Consider the following 22,267-nt stretch of genomic DNA (forward strand, 5'->3'; position numbering starts at 1 on the left):
CCTGACCCTATCCGGTTTTGGAAAAATTAAGAAATTTATTCCAAGAAGAATTACTGAAGTAACGTACTCATCATCAGGCGTGAGCTGAACGGGCTCATTTGTGAACTGAACATCAAAATTATCCAACCCAAATTCTCCACATATGTTTGGCTTGAAGGGCGGAACCACTTGTTTTTGTTCCATCTAAGAAGAAAATAAAATTTTACTTAACCATTTGCGTATTAATCCAAACATCACTGCCCAAAGCTCTTGGAAGATATATACTAGCAGGGGCTGACGAATAGGGAGGACAAATAAGTTTTGAAGCAGTTACGTTGTTAAACACAATTGTTTTTCATTTTTGCACTTTCACGTTTCGCTCTTCCAAGAATCGTAACTATTATTTTCTCGTTGATAGCCATTTGAGGGCCTGTTATTGTGGGACTAGTTGTACTTTTGAATGACACCATCTATTTTATTATACAGTTTACCAGAAAGTGGAAAATAAAAAATTTAAAGTGAAATTACGAAAAAAAAAAAAAAAAAATTCCCAATTTTTTTTTGGGTTATGTCTTTTTGTGTTCATTCTACAGAAACAATGACCTGGAAATATGACTGTCCTGGTCAGTACGATTAAGACAATACCAAACTTGCATATTTCTTTTATTTACATGGTGAAAAACAATTTAGGAATTAATACAAAAAAATAGTAGCCATTTCCCCAAACACGTACCATTTTTTTTTGGTTGATTGAGCTTTGTGAGGACTTTTTTTTGTGTGGTGACCTGATAATTTTATTGATATTATTTTGGGGTAGATACATCGTTTTGATCATTTATTATTGCATTTTTTTATGGAATAACACCAACCAAAACACCACCACAATTCTGGCATTTTGATTTTTACCTCTTTACAGATCAGGTTTATATTGCCGTATATAGTAAAAATCAGAGTCTCCAATAATGCCCAGCTACCAGTGGTACATCACAGAGGAGATGATTTGGCCCCCGGCTGTTATATCAACCAGTCTGTTCCTTGAGATCATGTTGCAGTGAAGCCAATGGTTTCACAAACTAATGCCCGTACCGCTTAAATGCTGCTGTCAGTAACAGACAGCGACATTCAAAAGGTTAACAGCAGAGATCATCAGGAACGTCAAATCGCTGCTGTTAGAGGGGCAGATGTCAGTGATATATTACAGCCGGTATCTAACCTGTGAGGAGCTGGCTCTGCTGCTGAACCCACTCCAAAGTGTTAAAGGGTTAATCTCGACATTTTATATGATTGTATGGTGAAAGTGGTCTTTGCTCAAAATGAGAACCTTTTCAGAATTATAACGAATATATAATTAATGCATTTGAATACCATATACAGAGAAAAAAAAACAAAACTTTCTGCCTAAAATGGATTTATTTACCAGATCCCAGTCAACATTGCGGAAAAACTGATGTCCCTGGATATCGGCAAATCCTGTCTGTGGATGACAGCCAAGGCGGTCCTTTGGTTCCTAAAATGTATAAGAAAAAGAATTAGTAAGTTTATATTTCTGATCAAGAAAGTATATACTGAAAAATATAGAAAAAAATGAGTACACAAAATTAAGAGTTGTCGCTGATGAATACTTACAATGTAAAGCTCCAGATTTGTTTGTGTTTTGTTTTTTTCATGAATCAATTTTTCATTTGATTTTCCAAAGAACTGCAGTAGTGCTGACAGCACATAGCACCAAATGTGTGTGTCTTGTATTGTGTAGATTGTATGACAATTGAATATACCAGTGGTATCCAACCTGTAGTTCTGTACAGGCATGCTGGGAGTTGTGTTACATCAGCAGGTAAGTCTCTGATTGGAAGACCACTGTTACTGTAGACTAATTGCCATCTTCTGTACTAAATAAACCTAGCACTTAGTTTATCCATGTATTCCAGAATTGATGAGAGATTTTGTCTCAGAAGCTTGTCAGATACTAAGGCTATATTCACACATCCGTTTCTAAATCAGTGTAAAATGGACCATTTTCTCTCATGCCTCCTCCTTTTTGCCTTTGTGTTGCATTCATTTTTGTCTCATCCGTTTTTAAAAACTGAAGCAGATAGACTGTCTGAACTTGTTTTTTTTAACCACCAACTCTTCGCAATGGATTAGTGAAACACCAATGGAACAGTTAAGTACAAAGTCCGTTTTCCTTTTTTCATCTGTTCTCAATGGATCACTCTAGACTTTAATGCCAGACTCGGATGAGAATAGAACATGTTCTGAGTCTCAGAGACCAGAGTAGCAGATCTCTTCTTAAAACAGTTGTATGTATGGATCAAAATAGACAGCCGCGGATGTGTACAACGGATGTCTGCATGCAGCCTAAGAGCTAAACTATGGTTTGGAAGAAAGTAACAAGATAGCGATATAGACAGAAAATGTTCTCAGGCTTACCTTATTCAGAAAGCTTTTTAAAACGCTAGCTGCTTTCACAGACAAAGATCTTGGAATACGAATTTGCTTTTCAAGAATAACTGAGAGTGATAAAAAAAACAAAACACATTTTCTCCATCATTAAAAATAAACATTTCATTGCTAAAATATATTTTCCTGAGTAATGTGGAAAGCCATGTAGGACAAGGCTAAAAACCTATCACAGGAAGTCCTGTTTACATGCACCTGGCTAGCTATGTCTAGAGCCAGGCCGTGTGTTCACTTGTTGGTCAGTCTACTGGGGGAGCTGAGCAGAGTGGGTTGTGTTGGAGCTGAGAGATGAGCCAGAATCCCTCTGAAATGAGACTGCGCAGGTGGTGTGGACGATGGCCGTTTTGGGTGACCGAACTGGGACTAGCTCAGAAGTGTCCGAGTAGTCAGGGTCTATATTGTTTAGTTACTGCTGGACAAGGCTAGGGATTTTAGGTTTATGGTTTTGTTTTGGTACTGTACAACCAGTAGAAATAAACATTATTCCATTTGTGATATAAAAAACCCTATGGCTTTGTGTCTCAAGCAGCTACTCCAGAGAATGAACCACTAGAGTACACATGAATGTCTTACCACCTCAACAAAACTTTTAAAGTCTCATAATAGTAGAAAACTACAAAAGGCTGTAACAGACTGAATGACATTTTTATTTATTTATTTTTTTCAACTAAAACTATACATTTGTTTTCATCCCAAAATCTGTAGCTCCATCTGGTTCTGGAGATTGGAGTTCCATTGTACAGGCAACTGCAGCCTACCGCATGCATTAGAATTCAGCTGGCGTCAGCTTCCTGCAAACCTGGGTGGCAGGGTGCTGATGTGCAGAGAAAATCAATAAAGGGGATGAACAGCCACACTAGAAACATGTCCCCTTAGTTCACAGGTTTGAACCTATGTCACCACATGATACAAAGGAAAAATCCATTTAACAGTACAGAGACTTACTGTATTTCAGAGTACACATACCAACTGTATTTATACACTAAAAAGACAAAAACAGTAAATGGCTGGTACCTTGGAAAAGGAAATCCTCTGTGTTTTGGTCTGGATTGTCTGAACTTCCCACAATATCGAATGGCGACCGACCAGCCATCATCTCAAACATCAGGACACCTAGTGCCCACCAGTCCACACTGAAGCCTTTAGTATACATAAATTAGAAGACAAAGCATAAGTCAGTTGAATTACTTGCCAATTTTTTATTTAAAACAGTAATTTACAAATTTTAACAATCTCTATTCTGTAAATTTAATTTACTGCACACTTACACAGCATAGACACTTGCACAACATAAAGAAATTCTGGAGGACCGCCCAGGGAAGCGGTAAAAAGCAGTCTTTTAGACAAGGATCCATTTGTATATATAAGCGCTGGGACAAGGGCACATTAGCGCTTACGATGTCCTGCAGTTACTGCGAGAAGATGGGGGAAGTGTAAACTAATCTATGTAGCTGGAGATTGTTATGACTTATTGTAGAGGGGGGAATGGGGGTGGAAGGTGTTAGTGGGAGGGCACAGTATGGTGTGGACAGTGTGCATAGATTAGTGTGTAAAAGGGGCGCAGTACAGAGAAAGTAGCGTGGGAAAACAGTACAGAAAGGTGAGAGCGTAGGGTGTGAGGATACAGCATAAAGATGGGGCAACACGAGCAAGGACAATGTGGAGGCTATAGATCATAACGAAAGACAGCGTGGCAGGTATAGTTCATAAGGGAGGACGTGTTGGCGGTTATAATGGGGGACAGTGAGGAAGCAATGCATCATTAGAGGGCAGTGTGGAGGTCCTATTTTGTAAAGTAAGCACAGTGAGGGGCAATTGTTTATAATGGGGCACAGCATGGGAAATATTTTTATTCATGAGACATTATGACCCTTATTTTTAAGGGCACCATGTCAGGATTTGCTGCAGAAGGCCAGTACAAGGAAATTCTGCAGAGACTAGCTGTGAACTTGAAATTTCATAATGGCGTCACTAGTTTATCAGTACCGTTAGTGTATCGTTCACAGTCTAATGAAGGCTGGTAACAGCTACTCCTAGGATCTCCTTATCATTCAGAACATACAGGCATACAGTATATGGTGGAGGCTGACTTCACATTGCAATTGATCACAGTACTAAGCCGAGTGCTGCATTCATGAACAGTACATACGCGGTACTCAGTGGTTAGCGCTGTTGCTTTCCAGGGCAATTTGTATGTTCACCCTGTGTTTGCGTGGGTTTCCTCACACACTCCAAAGACATACCGATAGGGAATTTAGATTGTGAGCTCCAATGGGGACAGTGAGAACATGCCCATAAAGCTCTGTGGAATATGATGGCACTATATATGAAAGCATAATAACGGTGTCTCTGGTGCTGCTTTCATGTACCGATAGTGGTTCTGGTGATATACTCATGTAAAGTACCCCTTTAATTTTGTTTCAAGTGCTATTGATTTGTTTGGTATGACAGTGTGGCCTTTGGATTAAAACATGAACAGTGACCTTGAAATTTAGGGTGACAGCATGAATATAAGACCTAATATCTGTTAACACTACGGTTCTTAAGTGGTTTGTCCCCTATGTATTTTAAATATAAAAAAAACAAATACGTAATAAAAAGCCAAGTGACATCATCGCCCATATAAGAACCAGTCACACTGAACTTTACCAACAGCAGAAATGAGGCACATATTTTTTACCATAATCTTCTCCACGCAGTATTTCAGGTGCAATGTAATTTGGTGTACCACAGAACGTGCTAGTAGTGTCTCCTGGCCGTAAACCTTCCTTTAAAACATAAGATAAGACAAACAAATACACAATGAACCCAGGCATAAGGGTGTTTCCATAATGTAACTTTTTTTTTAGAACACTCAAAACCAATATGAGCTTAAGTATGGCAGGGTACTAAACATAAATGGGATTACTCTGTACCTTCCATGACAATTGTCTTTCCTTGGTTTCTTTACTGAATGAAATGATGCAGAACAACCAAGTGTGAGGTCCTGCATCAGCCGTTGTGTGACTACAGCCAGGGGAAACTACATTTCTCAGAAGTCTTCTGCCTATCTTCCTGGTTCTTCCCCTCAGTCTTTTGTGTACTGCTGATATTTGCCCTTACCCCCTGCACCCTCTGTGTAGTGATGGGCAGTCCAGCTCTTTTTGGTGAACTTGAATAAATCAGTCAAAATCCCACGCTCTTGTAACCAGCCAATGACAGAGCACTTGTTAGGATGGGTAGAATGGCTGCAGTTACATAGGCAGCCAAACACAGGCATTTTACCCCAGAGAGCCATTCTGAAACTAAGTAGCTCTCACTGGCGGGTGGGGTGTCTCCCATCGTTCACAGAACTGAATGACCCATCCATACCTCTGTGGTACTGGGAGCAGCAGACAGTTCAACAGTAGTTAATGGTCCGAATGCATCAGCTGCCATGCATGCTCTGGATTCTTCTGTCCCCATTAAAGTGTCCTCTGCCTGATCAAATTGGTCAGGCTGTGTGACAGCAGCTGTCTGTTATTTCCATTCATGTCCTGATACCACAGCTCTGCACCTCAACCCCTGCCCTCAGAATTGCTCCTCATCTTGAAACACCAACTCTTCAATTAATTTCTCCTTGCCTTCTCCCTTACCTTTCACAACTCTGCACAGTGATGGTATAAATGCTCATTCACAGCCTTCTCTTCCTCACATGTCAGAAGCCCAGAGCAGCGTCCCACTGACAGTGGCAGAGGTAGTGCGTGGATTGCAGAACGCATGCTCATCCTATACACTGACAGCGGAGGAATCGTATCTACTGTAGAAGCAGAGCAGGTGTCACTGCGCATGCGCCACAGATGTCTCCAGAACTACTGGAGGGCGAAACCAGTAGGAAGAATGCAGCAGTACTGGAGTAGGGTAACTACTAAAAAACATTACACTGTACCTGTTGAATGTATTTGGACTCATTTTAATTTTAGAAATAGGAAACAATGGACTGTATTTTTGGCTGTAGGAAAACCACTAAGTTTAAAGACAATATTTCACTTGACTTACTAAGGAAATCAGGTCAAACTCACACTTCATAAATCTTTCAGGGATACTGACTGTGTTAAAACAAATGGGTTAAAATATTATCCAGCACTGGGCAACAATATAAAGCAGAATAAAAGGAGTTTGTAACGTGAGGAAATTTCTTCTTGTGACCAAAAGAACCTCTCTGATGTGGAGCATCAATGCCACAATGTGAAGTTAATGCGCTGCATCTTAGGCCTGTTTCACACATCCGTTTTTGACCATCAGTTAAAATCCGCCGTTTTGGAGAAAAAGATTTTGGCGTTCGCTGACATCACCGGACGGACCATGCAACGTTTTTTTTGGCCGCGGATCCGCCATTCACTGATTTAACCCGCAATTCTCTTTGGGTGCCGAATGAAATTCATACCCGACTTCCCTCCCGATGGCCTCCAATCCCCGCGCGATCTCCTGCCCGCCTGCGATCACCGCGCCCGATCTCCCCCTGCATCGCGCGATCACCTCCATTCCTTGCGCGAGATCTCGGCTCTCAGCCCCTGCATCGCGCGATCACCTCCATTCCTCGAGCGAGATCTCGGATCTCATCGCGCGATCGCTGCCACATCACGTGATGATGCCCGCTCTTTTCCCGAGATCGCTACTCACCGCAGATGCCCGCACACAGATACCCCTACATCCCACGGTATTCGTTTTTTTCTTTTTTTTTCCCCAGGCACGGTTCCTTTAAAATTTTAACCATCGGCAGATCCGTTCATCCGCCGATCCGCTCACACACGTTCCTGTCAGTCCACATGCGGATCCGTTTTCCGCTATTTTGGTGGATCTGGACTGACAGGAAAAACTGAAGTGTGAAACAGGCCTTATGGACAAGACCACCATGCTACAAACCACCCAGCAGCTGTCAAAAGGGCATTACTCCTAAATGTCTGGTCCATAGAAATGTATTGTTATGTTTGGCTTTTACAAGGAGCAGGAAAATGCTGTGAAAGTAAAGCAGCTAAAGACAAGGTATTATCTGTGCTAACATTAGGATAAACACTATGGCACCTGCTAGGGCAGCTCCGAGCACCTCATCTACCTGAACCACACAAAAGAAAGCAGCCATATTCATCAGTCCACATAAGAATGACTCTTAACCCTTTTTGCTCACAGAGGTGAAAAACAGTGTTTGTGAATAGAGATGAGCGGATTTGATCAGATTCGGTTCCGAATATGATCGGCATCGAATATTGTTTTTGCAATATTCATCGAACACAGCCGAACGTCATTAGCGTAGAAATTACCGGATATATTCGGAACCGAACATAAGACAAATTCGGCACGAATATGTCAAAATCAGATTCAGGGACAAAATCCGAACAAATTTGCTTATCTCTAGCTGTGCACTTGTGGTTAGTGCAGCCTCAACACAATCCATGTAATGTTACACCTCTGTGCTAATAGATAAATGCACGTACCGTACCTTACATTTATTGCTAGAAGAGCATCGAAGGAGAGGGCTAAGAACTAGCAGGTAAGGCAGGGATAACAGTAACGTAAAGGAGCTGTCAGGGTGACATACAGCACAAGCAGCAATATACAGCTGCAGCGCGGAAGAGGGCTGGGGGAGTATACACACGGCCAAATAAGATCTGAAGATATAGGCAAAAAACAATACAAAAAATAAATCAAGACTAGAAACACTGGTAGCTGGATTATGTGAGAAACTGAGGTGGCGTTGTTCCCTTTAATAAATCCAAATAGACTTGCTAACATGGCAGGCAAACATGACACAAATAGGAACAACATCTTAGCTCCCAGTTGCTACCAATGCCACTCCATGGGCCTGTTCTATTCACCCCCCATTTTTGGGTCCCTTCACCCCTTGTCTATTCCTTTGTTTCCTCATGATGCACTGTATACATGAATACACTGCTGCCTGAGGTGGGGCCCGATGGCATATTAGATTATATTTTGTGTCACCTTATAACCATTCTAGGATGTATATCCTTATATTGGGTATCTCAGCGATTGTGTGATGCATCTTATATTTAATAGTGATTTTAAGAGAAAGTGGAAAGCACGGCAATAAATGCCTATAGATACAGAAATCTTTACATCCAGCTCACCCTTATATGTATTGATCCAGAAAGTTGACAGTAACAAGAGCAACAGAGTAACACATTGTTACATCAACCAATTATGTTACACTGGGGAAAAATATTCTTGGCTGATGAAATGCAATCACTTTTGCTTCTGGATCAATAAACTTTTAACTTCCTCAAGTGTGGAATGGAGCAGCCAGAGTCTGGTAATATGCAGAGACTAACATAACACAGTAAAACAAAATGCACTGGTGGCGGACTTCATGGCCCACACTACCCAGAAACTCTGATCAGAATGTTCTGATCCTGCAGCTGTGTTACTTCCCTGCCTCTGTCCCCTCAGTAATCTGCTACAGAGCACTGACAAAGAGGGATGGCAATATTCATACACAGCATGTCATGGAGCCTTGGTCAAAGATCAGTATATTTCTTAAACAAGAGTCTGCAAAAACACTAATGCATGTCCTGATCATCTTGACTACTGCAACCCCTTCTAACACCCTTGCAATCTATCCTAAACTCTGCTACGCGACGAAAACGCCTGTCCTCCGGCCTCTCCTCCCTGTCAACTCCTTCACTGGCTCCCCTTTGCCCAGACACTCGAGCTCATAACCCTAATCATGACATACAAAGCCATCCACAACCCATCTCCTCCCTATTCATATGTGACCTAGTCTCCCAACACTTATATACATGCAACCTCCGATCCTCCCAAGATCTGCTTCTCTACTGCCCTCTTATCTCCTCTTCCCATAATCACATACAAGATTTCTCCATTGTGTCCCCCTACTCTGGAACTCTCTACCTCAACATATCAGACTTTCTCCTTCCATGGAAACCTTCAAAAGGAACCTGAAGCCCCACCTCATCCGATAAGCCTACAACCTGCAGTATCCACCGATCCACCAAACCCCTACACGACCAGCTCTACCCTCACCTACTGTATTCCCACCCATCCCTTGTAGACTGAGGCCTCACGGGCAAGGTTCTCTCTCCTCCTGTACCAGTCAGTGACTTGTATTGCTCATGATTATTGCACTTTTCTTTTTATTAGCTGTACCCCTTTTTACATGTAAACAGCCATGGAATAAATTACGCTGATAATAAATAATGCAGAACCTGCATCGTACTTGCTCCAATCGCTGATGTTCAACCACTTAAATGCCTCGGTCAATAGCGGACCACGGCATTTATATGGCTCGATAGCCAAAGGGTACTGTGAGAATCATGTGGGAATAGTGGATGAGGGCAGGTATATCTCGCCCAGGTTCCTTTCCTATGTGGCCTAGTCTGGTCAGTATCTCACCTGGTTACTAATGAATAATGGGAGGCGGATATAAAAGGATGCCAGGTGGTTGTGCGAGTGTCTCAGCCTGGGGACACAGAAAGCCTGTCTGTGTGAGAGACACACGTGAGTGAAAGCTGTGCCCACTGTAACTTTGGTTTGGCTGGACTGGAGAAGCCCGCCAGTTGGTAGTTAGGTTGTACTTTTTTTAGATAGTGGCAAGGATTTGTTTTATGTTTTTTTTTCCTTTATGCATTGCTTTCACCTTTAATAAACCTGACCCAGTGTCGGTTATACCAGGACCCCGGCTGTGCGCCTGAGTTTCATGCTAACCGCACGTAACCTTTGACCCCAGCAAAGGCGGTCCCGGAGTGTTTTATCACAGTACATGGACCAGTCCTCATCACCTCTTGCAATTTGGTGTGCCAATGAATTTCCAAGGCAGCCAGCGATCTATTAAAGGCCCCTGTAACTGCCTTCTTAGTCCTCTTATCATGCCAAGCCTGTGGTTGGGAACTCCATAGGAGAACATCACTTTGACTTTATAGTGCAATACTATGGTAAGAACTAGGTTTAAGGAGATTCAGTCCTCTAAAAGGAATTAAAATAAAAAGGCGGGGAATATAAGTATTTAATTCACTGCCAATTTTGCAAGTTTTTCCACCTACAAGTAATGAAGAGTTCTGTAATTTTTATCATAGGTACACTTCAACTGTGAGAGACATAATTAAAAAAAAAAACAAAGAAAAAAAAAAAACAGAAAATGACATTGAATGGTTTTTAAATGAACTGCAATTTATTGCAAGAAATAAGTACTTGATCACCTACCAACCAGCAAGAAATCTGGTTCTCATAGATCTGTTAGTTTTTCTTTAAGAAGCCCTCCTACTCTGCACTCATTACTTGTATTAATTGCACCTGTTTGAGTGTGTGGACAGGTGTCTTTTATACATGTAACGTGTTCAATCACACTTTCCACTATGGCCAACACCAAAGAGCTGTCTAAGGATACCAAGGAAAAAATTGTAGCTGGGATTGGCTACAGAGCAATAGGCAAGTAGCTTGGTGAGAAGGCAACAACTGTTGGGACAGTTATTAGAAAATGGAAGAAACACAAGATGACTCAATCTTCCTCGGTCTGGGGCTTCATGCGGTTTTACCTGCGGATTGGCCAGCGGTTTTCCCCTGCGGTTTGACACCTGGACAATGGAATAGGTGGCAAACTGCAGCGGAATCCGCAGAAAGAATTGACATGTCAATTCTTTCTGTGGATTTAAAACCGCAGCTTTTCCGCAGTGAAAAAACCTCAGCATGTGCACAGCGGATTGTAAATCCTATAGACTTACAAGGTACTGTACACTGTCTGTGGAACTGCTGCGGATCCGCAGAGGCCGGATCCGCAGCAGAATCCGCAGCGTGTGCACATACCCTAAGGATGATTCTGAGTAAGGTCAGGAATCATGAAAAGGAATAATCCCTAAAAATTAACTTTTAATTCAGTCACTAAAAAGCATATAATGGTAAAATTACCCAAATACACAGGGGGTCAAGGATGCAAGTCAAATTCAGACAGTAAAATAATTCACAAGATAAAGGGCAAAAAAAAGCTACTTCGCCCTAGTACGCCCTAATAAGGCCCTTCCTGACCGCGGAGGTTGGCACCCTAGTTGACGACGATGTGGCGCCCCCGCTCAACGTCCCTAATAACGCCCTAGACCACGCTTTGTATACAAAAATAGGGGACACATAAAATAACCACACTCACGCCCAAAATACAGAAAAAGAGGAGACAACTAGTGTCTCGTGCAAAAAAGTGCCAAGTGCTGTAAACTTATCTCGTAGTATGCACACTGTAAGCTTATCTAGTCGTCTAAAAAGTCTCTTACAAGCAAATGTATATTTCAAAATATGGGTTTTTCGCAGGTCAAATAAGACTTATCTCGTAGTCAAAAATGCTAGCCTGCAGTAATAATGAAACAAACCCAAAAAAATGTTGAAGAAAAAACGTCTACAGAGAGATCAATGTCTATAGTCAACAGTATACAAAAATACACAAATATTTGTCCACAATTAAGGACCAGCACAAAGAATGATGCAGACACTGCACATTAAAATGACAGCAAAATACTGTCTGTCAAGCAGCTGTTTGCACATGCACAAAGCTACTAATCCGCCTACTATATTCCTGAGGCTCAGTCCACCTCATCAAGCGTGCATATGATAACAATGTAAACAGTAATCTAGCAGCAGCATATATATACATATATATATATATACATATATATACACATATATATACATATATATACATATATATACATATATATACATATATATACATATACATATATACACATACATATATATATATACACATATACATATATGTATAGCAATCCTTCATGAGGTTTTGAAATCAAATCCCCTCAAGAAGCCTTAATTCCTCATGTGGCAAGAAAACCACCATGGTTACTTACCGGTAGCCGGTTTTTCCGGAACCCATGACAGCACCACCTGAGAGAGAGGGATCCGCCAGGACAGGACAGGAACCTACAGAGACATAAGGGGCGGCACCTCTCCCCCGCTTCAGTTGGGTTACAGAGCATTGAGAGGACTTCCCGGTTAGTTACACGATTAATCCAACACCACAATCACTCAAAACACCCTACTAATTGTGCACACCCATACAGTGAAAAAAGGGGGGGAATGTACGGGTGCTGTCATGGGTTCCGGAAAAACCGGCTACCGGTAAGTAACCATGGTGGTTTTCCCTTCACCCATGACAGCACCACCTGAGAGATTTTTGGAGACTTCGCAACACCTTAGGGAGGGACCACCGCTTGCAGCACCCTTCTACCAAAGGTTAAGTCAGCAGAGGAAGATAGATTTAATCTATAGTGCTTAAAGAAGGTTGAAGGTGAGGCCCAGGTAGCGGCCTTACAAATCTGTTCGATTTGCCTTTTCAGCCCAGGAGGTCGCCACGGCTCTGGTGGAATGAGCCTTGATGCCGTCAGGAATCGGGACACCACTAGCTGAATAGGCTACACTAATGGCTTCCCTAATCCATCTAGCAATAGTCCCTTTTGAAACCCCATAGCCTTTCCTGGCACCCTGAAAAGCTACGAATAGGGACTGTGACCTCCTCCACTGGCTAGTGGCAGATATATATTCTACGAGAGCTCTTTTAACATCCAGACTATGGAATTTTTCCTCCCCCAGATTTTTGGGATTTTCGCAAAAGGATGGAAGGACAATTTCCTGACCCCAATGGAAATCTGATACTACCTTGGGCAGATAACTGGGGTCTGTTCTTAACACTACCCTATCCTGAAAGACTTGCGTATAAGGAGGATTTACTGAGAGAGCCTGTAAGTCGCTTATCCTGAGGGCTGATGTGAGGGCTACTAAAAGGATCGTTTTTAGGGTCAAAAACTTTAGGGGTAGCTGATGTAATGGCTCATACGGATCTTTTGTAAGGGCTTCTAACACCAGGTTTAAATCCCAGGGGGCTATTCTGGGTATTGGAATAGGCCTAGCTCTATGGCAGGATTTAATAAATCTGGCTATCCACCTATCTGATGCCAGTTTGCAATTGTAGAGCGCCCCTAGTTCCGACACCTGAACCTTAAGTGTGTTTACTGCTAACCCCATCTGCAACCCAGATTGTAAGAACTCTAGGATGGTACTAATCGGGGGTTCTTTTCCTAACGGCTTACCCAAGAACTGTAGGAACTTATCCCATGTTCTGCCTTAGATGTTAGTAGTCACCGGTTTCCTGCTTTTTAGCAGAGTGGCCACCAGCCCAGGGGAGAACCCCCTATCCATTAATAGCGACCTTTCAAATTCCACGCCGTCAGATGGAATCCTTTGACCTGAGCGTGCAATATTGGACCCTGAGCTAGTAGGTCCGGGATTTCTGGCAGAACCCATGGATCGGAGAGGGACATCTTCCGTAGCAAAGCGAACCAGGGCCTTTTTGGCCAAAATGGAGCTATTAGAATTACCCTGGCTTGATCGTTTCTGATTTTTCTTACCACAGTTGGGATCAGAGCTACTGGGGGGAACGCGTAAGCCAGTCTGAAGTTCCACTGGATGTGCAACGAGTCCACTGCCCATGGATTTTCCCTCGGGTTTAGAGAGCAGAACCTTTCTGTTTGCCTGTTGTGTTTGTTTGCAAAGAGGTCTATCACTGGTTCCCCCCAAAGCTGAATTATGTTTTGAAAGATGGACCGGTTTAGCGCCCATTCTCCTTGCCTCAGGGTATTGCGACTCAGGAAATCTGCCTCTATGTTTTCTGCCCCTTTTATGTGTAGGGCTGTCACGGAGTGTAGGTGTTCCTCTGCACTGCTCAGAATGTCTGTTGCTGCTTCCATTAAGGAGTGTGATCTTGTCCCTCCTTGGTGGTTGATGTATGCTACTGCTACCTTGTTGTCTGACATGATGCGTACATCTCGACCCTGGAGTAGCGGAATGAAGTGGCTTAGGGCCTTGCCCACTGCCCACAGTTCTCTCAGGTTGGAGGATGCCTTCCTTTCTTGAGGTGTCCAGGAACCCTGACCTATGAGGCCCCTTAGGTGTGCCCCCCACCCCGAGGAGCTTGCATCTGTTAAAATTATATCTGTCTGTCTGTCCCATGGTATTCCTAAGGTCAGATTTGTCTCGTTCAACCACCAGTTGAGAGAGTCTCTGGTTTTCAAGGAAAGCTCCAGTTTTCCTTCCAAACGCCCTCTTAGCGATCTTTGTGCTCTTAGTATCTCCCCCTGGAGTTGCCAGGTGTGAAAATGAGCCCACCTGACCGCCGGAATACAGGATGTTAGGGTACCTAGTAGGGACATTGCTTTTCTTAATGTCATACATGGTTGGTTCCGGCCCGCCAAGGCCAGATTTCGCACCTTCTCTATCTTGGACTCTGGGAGCAGACACTCTTGCCTTTCTGAGTCCAGTATAAATCCTAGGAAGGTCTGTTTCTTTAGGGGTTGTAATTTTGATTTTTTGAAATTGACTATCCACCCTAACTCTTGCAAGGTGTTGATCACCTGAGTCAACTGTGCTGTACAGTGGTCCTCTGAACTGCCCACTATAAGAAAATCGTCCAGGTATGGTATTATGACCGTATCGTGAATCCGGAGAAAAGCTGTCACTTCCGCTATGACCTTGGAGAAGACCCTCGGGGCTATGGATATGCCAAACGGAAGAGCCCTGAACTGAAAGTGCCTTAGTGTGCCCTGAATATAAAGCGCTACCCTCAGATATTTCTGGTAATCTGGATGGATAGGGATGTGATAATACGCATCCTTTAAATCGACTACGGCCATGAAGCAATCTTGATGTAGCAGCTTCACTGCCGTAGTTACTGTTTCCATCTTGAAGGTCGGGTTCCTTATCCATAGATTGAGGCGTCTGAGATTTATGATTGTCCTGAACGACTGATCCGGTTTTTTTATTAGAAAAAGGGGTGAATAAAACCCCTTTCCTTCCTGTAAGCGTGACACCTCGGACAGTACCCGCTTGTCTATCAGGCTCAGGATTTCTGTTTCTAAGGCCAGTTGTTCTTCGGTCATATTCCTGATAGGTGTGATGACAACCACGGGTTTTGGCTGACGAATAAAGGGGATTTTCAGGCCTTCTTTTAGGATGCTCAGAATCCAGGTATTGGAGGAGATCTTTTCCCAGGCCTGGAAAAAGAGTGCCAATCTCCCTCCTACTGGAATACCGGCGTCATTGTGGTGACTTTTTTGAGGTGGAGGTGCCTCCACCAAACATAAACCCTGATTCTTTCTTCCTTTTATCCTCCCATCTTCTTCTGTCAGCGGGAGGACGCCCTCTATTGAATCTCCCCCTCCGAAAGGGCTGTCTCCTCTGATCCATAGGGAATCTGGGGAAGCCTTTTTTCTTGTCGCCTGCTTTCTCCAGAATATCGTCCAAGTTCTTGCCGAACAGGAATCGACCATCGCAGGGGAGAGAGCACAATTTGGCCTTGGACTGAAGGTCACCCGGACAGCCCTTAAGCCATAACGCGCGTCTAGCAGCATTTGATAGTGACGCTGCTCTGGCTGTCAATCGCATAGAGTCCGCCGAGGTATCTGCTAAAAAAGCAGCTGCCCCGTGCAAGAGATACATGTCTGATAAGATCTTCTCTCTTGGGACCCTTGACGCCAGCTTCTCTAACTGCTGCAGCCAGATCATGAGGGAGCGTGCCGTGCAGGTGCCCGCTATCGCCGGCTTTAGACCTCCTGCTGTCGCTTCCCATGCGTGCCTCAAATATGAGTCCGCTTTTTTGTCCAGCGGGTCTCTAAGAACCCCTGCGTCTTCCAAGGGCAGGGCCGACCTTTTGGAAGACCTGGACACCGCTGCATCTATTTTTGGGACTTTGTCCCATATCTCTGTATCCTTGTATTCAAAGGGGTATCGTCTCTTAGAGGCGGATGGAAGGGCCCCCGATTTTTCAGGCTTTTTCCACTCTTTCTCAATAAGCGCCTGGATTTTCGCGTTTACTGGAAAGGTTCGTTTTTTCCTCTCCTGAAGCCCCCCAAACATGACGTCCTCTAGGGTTTTAGCCGCCCTTTCTTCCTGAAGGCCCATTGTGGTTCTAATGGCCTTTAGGAGGGCATCTGTATCTTCTACAGGGAAACATGGCTTACCCCCTGTGTCACTATCTGAGGAGTCTGAGGAGGATGATTTTTCTGCCTGAGATGATACTGACGCGGAATCTGAGGGGGAACTAGGGAAATCCTTCCTGCTTTTTTTCCCTTTTTTCAATAAGGACTTAATTGAGCCTTCCATTTCTGACCTGAGGGCAGATATTAGATTGGCTGCGAAACTAGGCGCTTCCTCTGCCATAGTCCGCTGAATGCACGAAGCACAGAGATCTTTTTGCCAGTCTCTTGCTAGGGGAGATTTACATATAGCACAATCCCTATTGTTCTTCTTGCTTCCCGCTTTTCTGGGCCTTTCCTACAGGGTGAAGCATACAATAGAAAACCCCTATTAATATACTGCTAACATTCACGAAGATCACTCACCACCCGTAATCAAGGGTACCGGACTTGGAGGCTGCGTCGGAGCACCTGACCCGCGCTGTTTGGACCTTGAGGAGTGCCCTGACCTGCGGCTGGGGCGACTGCTGCTTGAATGGCTTCCATGCTTTCTGCCAGAGGGCTGGGAGGGAGGCAGGGACGCTGAACGTTCCTGCTCGGACTCCATTTTGCACCGCCGATCTACAGCCGTCTTCCTCCTTTTAAATTGCATGCCTCCGCCTGGTGAGCGTCTTCCTCCCCTCCCCCCTGCGACCGCCGGCCCAGCGCTTCAGAAAGCCGGCCGGCGTCGCACCCGGCGCCATTACACTGTCGCCTTCTGCTGACGTCAGCCGGCGCACCCAGCATTCCAAGCGCCGCTGACGTCAGCGGCCGGAAGACGCCAGCGTCTCTTCCCTACCACGGGGATCGAGATGCGGCGTGCGCGAGGGGAGGGCGGTGCGGTGGGGGCTTCCCGGAGCCACCGGGATCCCATCCACGCCCGCACGAACCCGGAGCCCCAGGGACCCCGGGGACTGCGCTTCCAGGACCCGACGGCCGGCGCTACAGGTATGCTACCTGTTCTTCCCGCGCCAGTCCTGGGTCTTTATCTTTCTCTTCGCCCATGACAGGCACCGCCACAGTGGGATTCCTTCCAGGACAGGAACCCAAACTGAAGCGGGGGAGAGGTGCCGCCCCTTATGTCTCTGTAGGTTCCTGTCCTGGCGGGGCGGATCCCTCTCTCTCAGGTGGTGCTGTCATGGGTGAAGGGAAAAAATAGCAAAATGCAGTTGTCCCTTTCAGAATGCCAGCAAATTATATGAACAAACTGTGCTGAAAATACTCCCCATAATAGTGCGGGAGACCATGAAAATTCATGTATGAAATAACACAGCAGTGCTCAGTATTTCACAAATCAGAGGTATCTCCGTCTCAAAGGGTTAACATTGTTCATTACAAAAAATGCCACATGAAGTCTGTCAACAACATAGTGTGCAGCATATACTTATCAGCCATAGATGCAGACAGGAACCGGACGCGTTTCCCACTCTGCATTAGTGAGGGTTCATCAGGGGTCAAAAAGTGGGGACTCGATACCCCTGGCCGTAGTGACAATACAGTGTGTGGCTTGCTCCGGGCGCTTAGAACGCCGTTATTTAAAGATTCAGCCTGAATGTAATAACACCCACTTCCGGTATGCAATAATCCAGTATGATGTTCATCTGCCACGCAGGCTGCGTTCCACCAGCCGGAAGGAAGTAGTTAGGGGGAGGGACACAGTATTATGTAGTCTCACTCGTAGCCATGTGTCTTAGTGGAGAACATCCACCTAGTGTCGCGTGCTGAAACTGCTCCTATGTAAAATGGTTCCGAGCATAAGAGAAGGACAATGAATGTTACGTAGTCCAACTCATAGCAACGTGACTTAAGGGTATGAATCCACCTAATGAAACGCGCTGGAACTGCTCATATGTGAAATGGTTCCAAGCATAATCCAACTTAAACCCGGATAAATTAAGGGCGTACGTACACCCAATATAGCGTAGAAGGGCGCCTCTTATATTAAATAATTCCGGATGTATATTTCCTGATGTTATAATGATATATGCTCATACCCAAATATAAACAGGCCGCTCAATGAGACCTATTACAGCAAGCTATATGTCACTGCACTAGGTCACAAAAGACGCAGACAGAAAGAAGTACATGTAAATAATCACAAATAGACACTTATTGATCGATCAAAGGAGAATATTTGATAACAGATTAAGTGATATAATAAGACATACATATCATAAGAGATATGTACTCAATTCTATACTCAGTGACAATGTCCATGATTTAGGCTAGTTTCACACTAGCGTTTATTCGACGCAGCGCACGGCGCCGCCAAGCCCCGCCCCATCCGGGGGCCTACTATCGCACATGGACGCTTGCGATCTGCGCACCCTATCTTTAGCATAGGGTGCGCAGATCGTGCGCTAGTAGGATTTTGGCGTGCGCTGCGCACTTTTGAAGGTGCGCCCCGAACGCAGCATGTTGCATTTTGGCGCGCACGGCGCACCTTCAAAAGTGTTTAGCACACACCAAAATCCTACTAGCGCACGATCTGCACACTCTATGCTAAAGATAGGGTGCGCAGATCGCAAGCGTCCATGTGCGATAGTAGGCAGCGATGACCGGATGGGGCGGGCAGGGAGCCGGCAGGGGGCGGGGCTTAGCGGCGCCGTGCGCTGCGTCGAATAAACGCTAGTGTGAAACTAGCCTTAAACCCCCTAAATTCTGGAGCAAACACTTTTTTTGTGTCCAATAGATAACGAAAATATATAACAGTAAAAATATCATGACAAAATTGTCCTAAAAGGTTCTATACAAGCCATATATGTATACTGGAGAAATGCAGGAACCCATTAATTATAGATAACTGATAAAATTTAACTGTTCGTTAAGGCCATTCGGGCTGCGATTCAAGCCAGAAGATCCAGCGTGTTTCACGCTGTAGGATCTTCCTGTCCCAATCCCCCTGCCTAACTGCGGGCTGAACTCTCTCAACGCGAAAACTGATCTGTTTCTCATCCCCCCTCCCCCATGTACTGAGTTAATATGACGCGCAAGGGAGGTATCCCTCGTGTCTAATGTCTCCCAAGTGTTCACCTATACGTACACGTAATTCACGCTTAGTTTTTCCCACGTAGTCAAGGGGGCACGAACAGGTACACAGATAAACCACCCCTGTCGTTTTACAGTTTGCAAAGTCTCTCATTTGATAAAACCTTTTGGTGTAGGCACTACAAAAAGTTTGCGCTGAACATACAAATTTACAAAAGCTACAGTGTCCACATCTATATGTGCCAATTCCTCTGTTCTGCAGCCATGTACATTCTCTCCTCTGAGGTTCCAGGTGGCTCCTTACCACCTGATCTTTAATTGACTTACCCTTCATGTATGTGACAGACGGTCCTGGGGTGATACAGTTACACGTCTCCATCGGTCTTAAGAATCGACCAATATTTCTTAAGAATATCCATCACTCTACCAGATTGGTCATCATAAGTCCCTATCAACCTAGTTACCATATTTGAGTCCTCCTTTACCCTCGGGACCAAAAGGGACGTCCTCCTGCTTTGTTTAGCATGTTTATATGCAGGTTCGATCACCTTCACAGGGTATCCCCTGTTTCTAAATCTGCCCCATAGGTCTCTTGACTGTGACTCAAAGTCACCCCACTCTGAACAGTTCCTCTGTACTCTAAGGAACTGTCCCCTTGGAATCCCACGTTTCAGGGGTGGGGGATGGTAACTCTCCCATCTCAGGAGACTATTTGTTGAGGTCGGTTTCCGATGGAGACAAGTCTTTAAGGAACCATCATTGGAGATGAAAATGTTGACATCCAAAAAGGTAATCTGATCTCCGCCCACTTCGTGAGTGAAGAACAGTCCCATCTCGTTTTTATTAAGAACATCAACGAAGGTGCTGAATGATGCCCCTGTGTATTTGGGTAATTTTACCATTATATGCTTTTTAGTGATTGAATTAAAAGTTAATTTTTAGGGATTATTCCTTTTCTGGTTCTTCATAGACTATATAATCCTTTATACTTAGCTTTTGGAGGTTTTTTAAGGTCAGGAATCAGCCTGGAACTGGAGGACCTGGTCATCGACATGAGGAGAGCTGTCAAACATTACCATTAGTAGCACACTACACAGTCATGGATTAAAATCCTGCAGGGCACGCAAGGTCCCTTTCTCACTCCAACACATGACCAGCCCCATTTGAAGTTCACAAATGACCATCTGTTTGATACAGAGGAGACATGAGAGAAGGTCATGTGGTCAAATGAGATGAAATTAGAACCTTTTGGTATCAACTCCACCCGCCGTGATTGGACAAAGGAGGATGAGTGCAACCCCAAGAATAGTCGCAACCGTGAGGCATGGTGGGGGAAAAATTCTTTGTGGGTGCTTTTCTGCAAAGGGGACAGGATAGCTACAATGTATTGAAAGAAGGATGAATGTATCACGAGATTTGTACCAACAACATCCTTCCTTCAGTAAGAGCACTGAAGATGAGTCGTGGCTGGGTCTTCCAGCATGACAATGGCCCAAAACACACAGCAAGGCAACTAAGGAGTGGCTCCGTAAGAAGCATTTCAAGGTCCTGGAGTGGCCTAGCCAGTCTCCAGACATGAACCCAATAGAAAATCTTTGGAGGGGGATGAAACTCAATGTTGCCCAGGGACAGTCCCGAAACATGAAAGATCTGGATAAGACCTGCATGGAAAAGTGGGCCAAAATCCCTGCTGCAGTGTGTGAAAACTTGGTCAAGAACTGCACGAAACGTCTGACCTCTGTAATTGCAAACAAAAGGTTTCTGTACCAAATATTAAGTTGTTTTTCTTTTATATCAAATACGTCATGCCATAAAATGCTAATTATATAAAAAAAAAAAAAAAAAAAAAAAAAATCATACAATGATTTTATTTTTAGATTCTGTCTCTGGCAGATGAAGAGTGAATATGATAAAAACTCAGACTTCTCCATTTTTGTAGGTGGGAAAACTTCCAAAAGCCATAGTGTATTAAATACTTATTTTCTCCACCACACACACAGTTTTCAAATTACCCTCCTCTTTTCCGTTTTAAAAAGGAAGACAAAAAAAAAGCAAAGCATATTTGGTATCATCGCTTCTGTAAAAGTCTGATCTATCAAACTATAAAATAAATTAACCCATAATGTAAACACAAAAAGGAGAAAAAAAAAATATCTAACAATGGAATATTACTTTTTCAGTTGCTGCAAAAAGAAAACAATCCCTTATACTAGTTTATTGACTGAAAATTAAAACGTTTACTTACAGGTCCCTGAAAGTGGAAAGAATCAAACATCAGAAAAACAAAATACAAAAGGTGGAATCACATTTGTCTTTTCCCATACCACATTTGGATTTTTTTCCCATTTTCTAACACGTTATATGGCAAAATGAAGCCGAGCCATTCATTGGGGGACACAGACAGTGGGTGTTATGCTGCTTGCCACTAGGAGGACACTAAGTAAACCAGAAAAAAAGTTAGCTCCTCCCCTGCAGTATACACCCTCTCGCTGGATGAGATATCTCCAGTTCAGTGAAAAAAGCAGTAGGAGCTTAAACAGTCAATAATAACCATAACTATGTCAAAACCTAAGAATGCTACAAATGAGCCAGTAGGCTAAACAGGGCGGGTGCTGTGTCCCCCAATGAATGGCTCAGAGAAAAGGATTTTACGGTGAGTACACAAAAAATCCCTATTTCTCCTGCGCCTCATTGGGGGACACAGACAGTGGGACGTCCTAAAGCAGTCCCCGGGTGGGGAGCATTCATCAGCTAATGCCCCATGTACCACTGAGTCAACTCTGAGGTACTGCCGATTGCAGGATGAGTCTGCCGAGAGCTGCATCTGCAGAGGCCTGAGA

At 44.1% G+C, this 22,267-nt stretch overlaps 1 protein-coding gene across 1 annotated transcript in view; it reads right to left on the reverse strand.

The window, feature by feature from the left end:
* PRKCI (protein kinase C iota) overlaps positions 1-22,267 on the reverse strand; it is a 142,143-nt gene that overhangs the window by 5,527 nt on the left and 114,349 nt on the right. Inside the window, exons 13-17 of the mRNA XM_073578883.1 lie at positions 5,120-5,207; positions 3,454-3,579; positions 2,410-2,489; positions 1,397-1,486; positions 68-183 (exon numbers count right to left, since the gene is read on the reverse strand). Coding sequence (XP_073434984.1) covers positions 68-183; positions 1,397-1,486; positions 2,410-2,489; positions 3,454-3,579; positions 5,120-5,207 — 500 coding nt within the window. The remainder of the gene's footprint in view (positions 1-67; positions 184-1,396; positions 1,487-2,409; positions 2,490-3,453; positions 3,580-5,119; positions 5,208-22,267) is intronic.

The sequence above is a fragment of the Dendrobates tinctorius genome, unplaced genomic scaffold (assembly GCF_039654945.1).
Source record: "Dendrobates tinctorius isolate UK_male_01 unplaced genomic scaffold, ASM3965494v1 ptg000060l, whole genome shotgun sequence".
Classification (NCBI taxonomy): domain Eukaryota; kingdom Metazoa; phylum Chordata; class Amphibia; order Anura; family Dendrobatidae; genus Dendrobates; species Dendrobates tinctorius.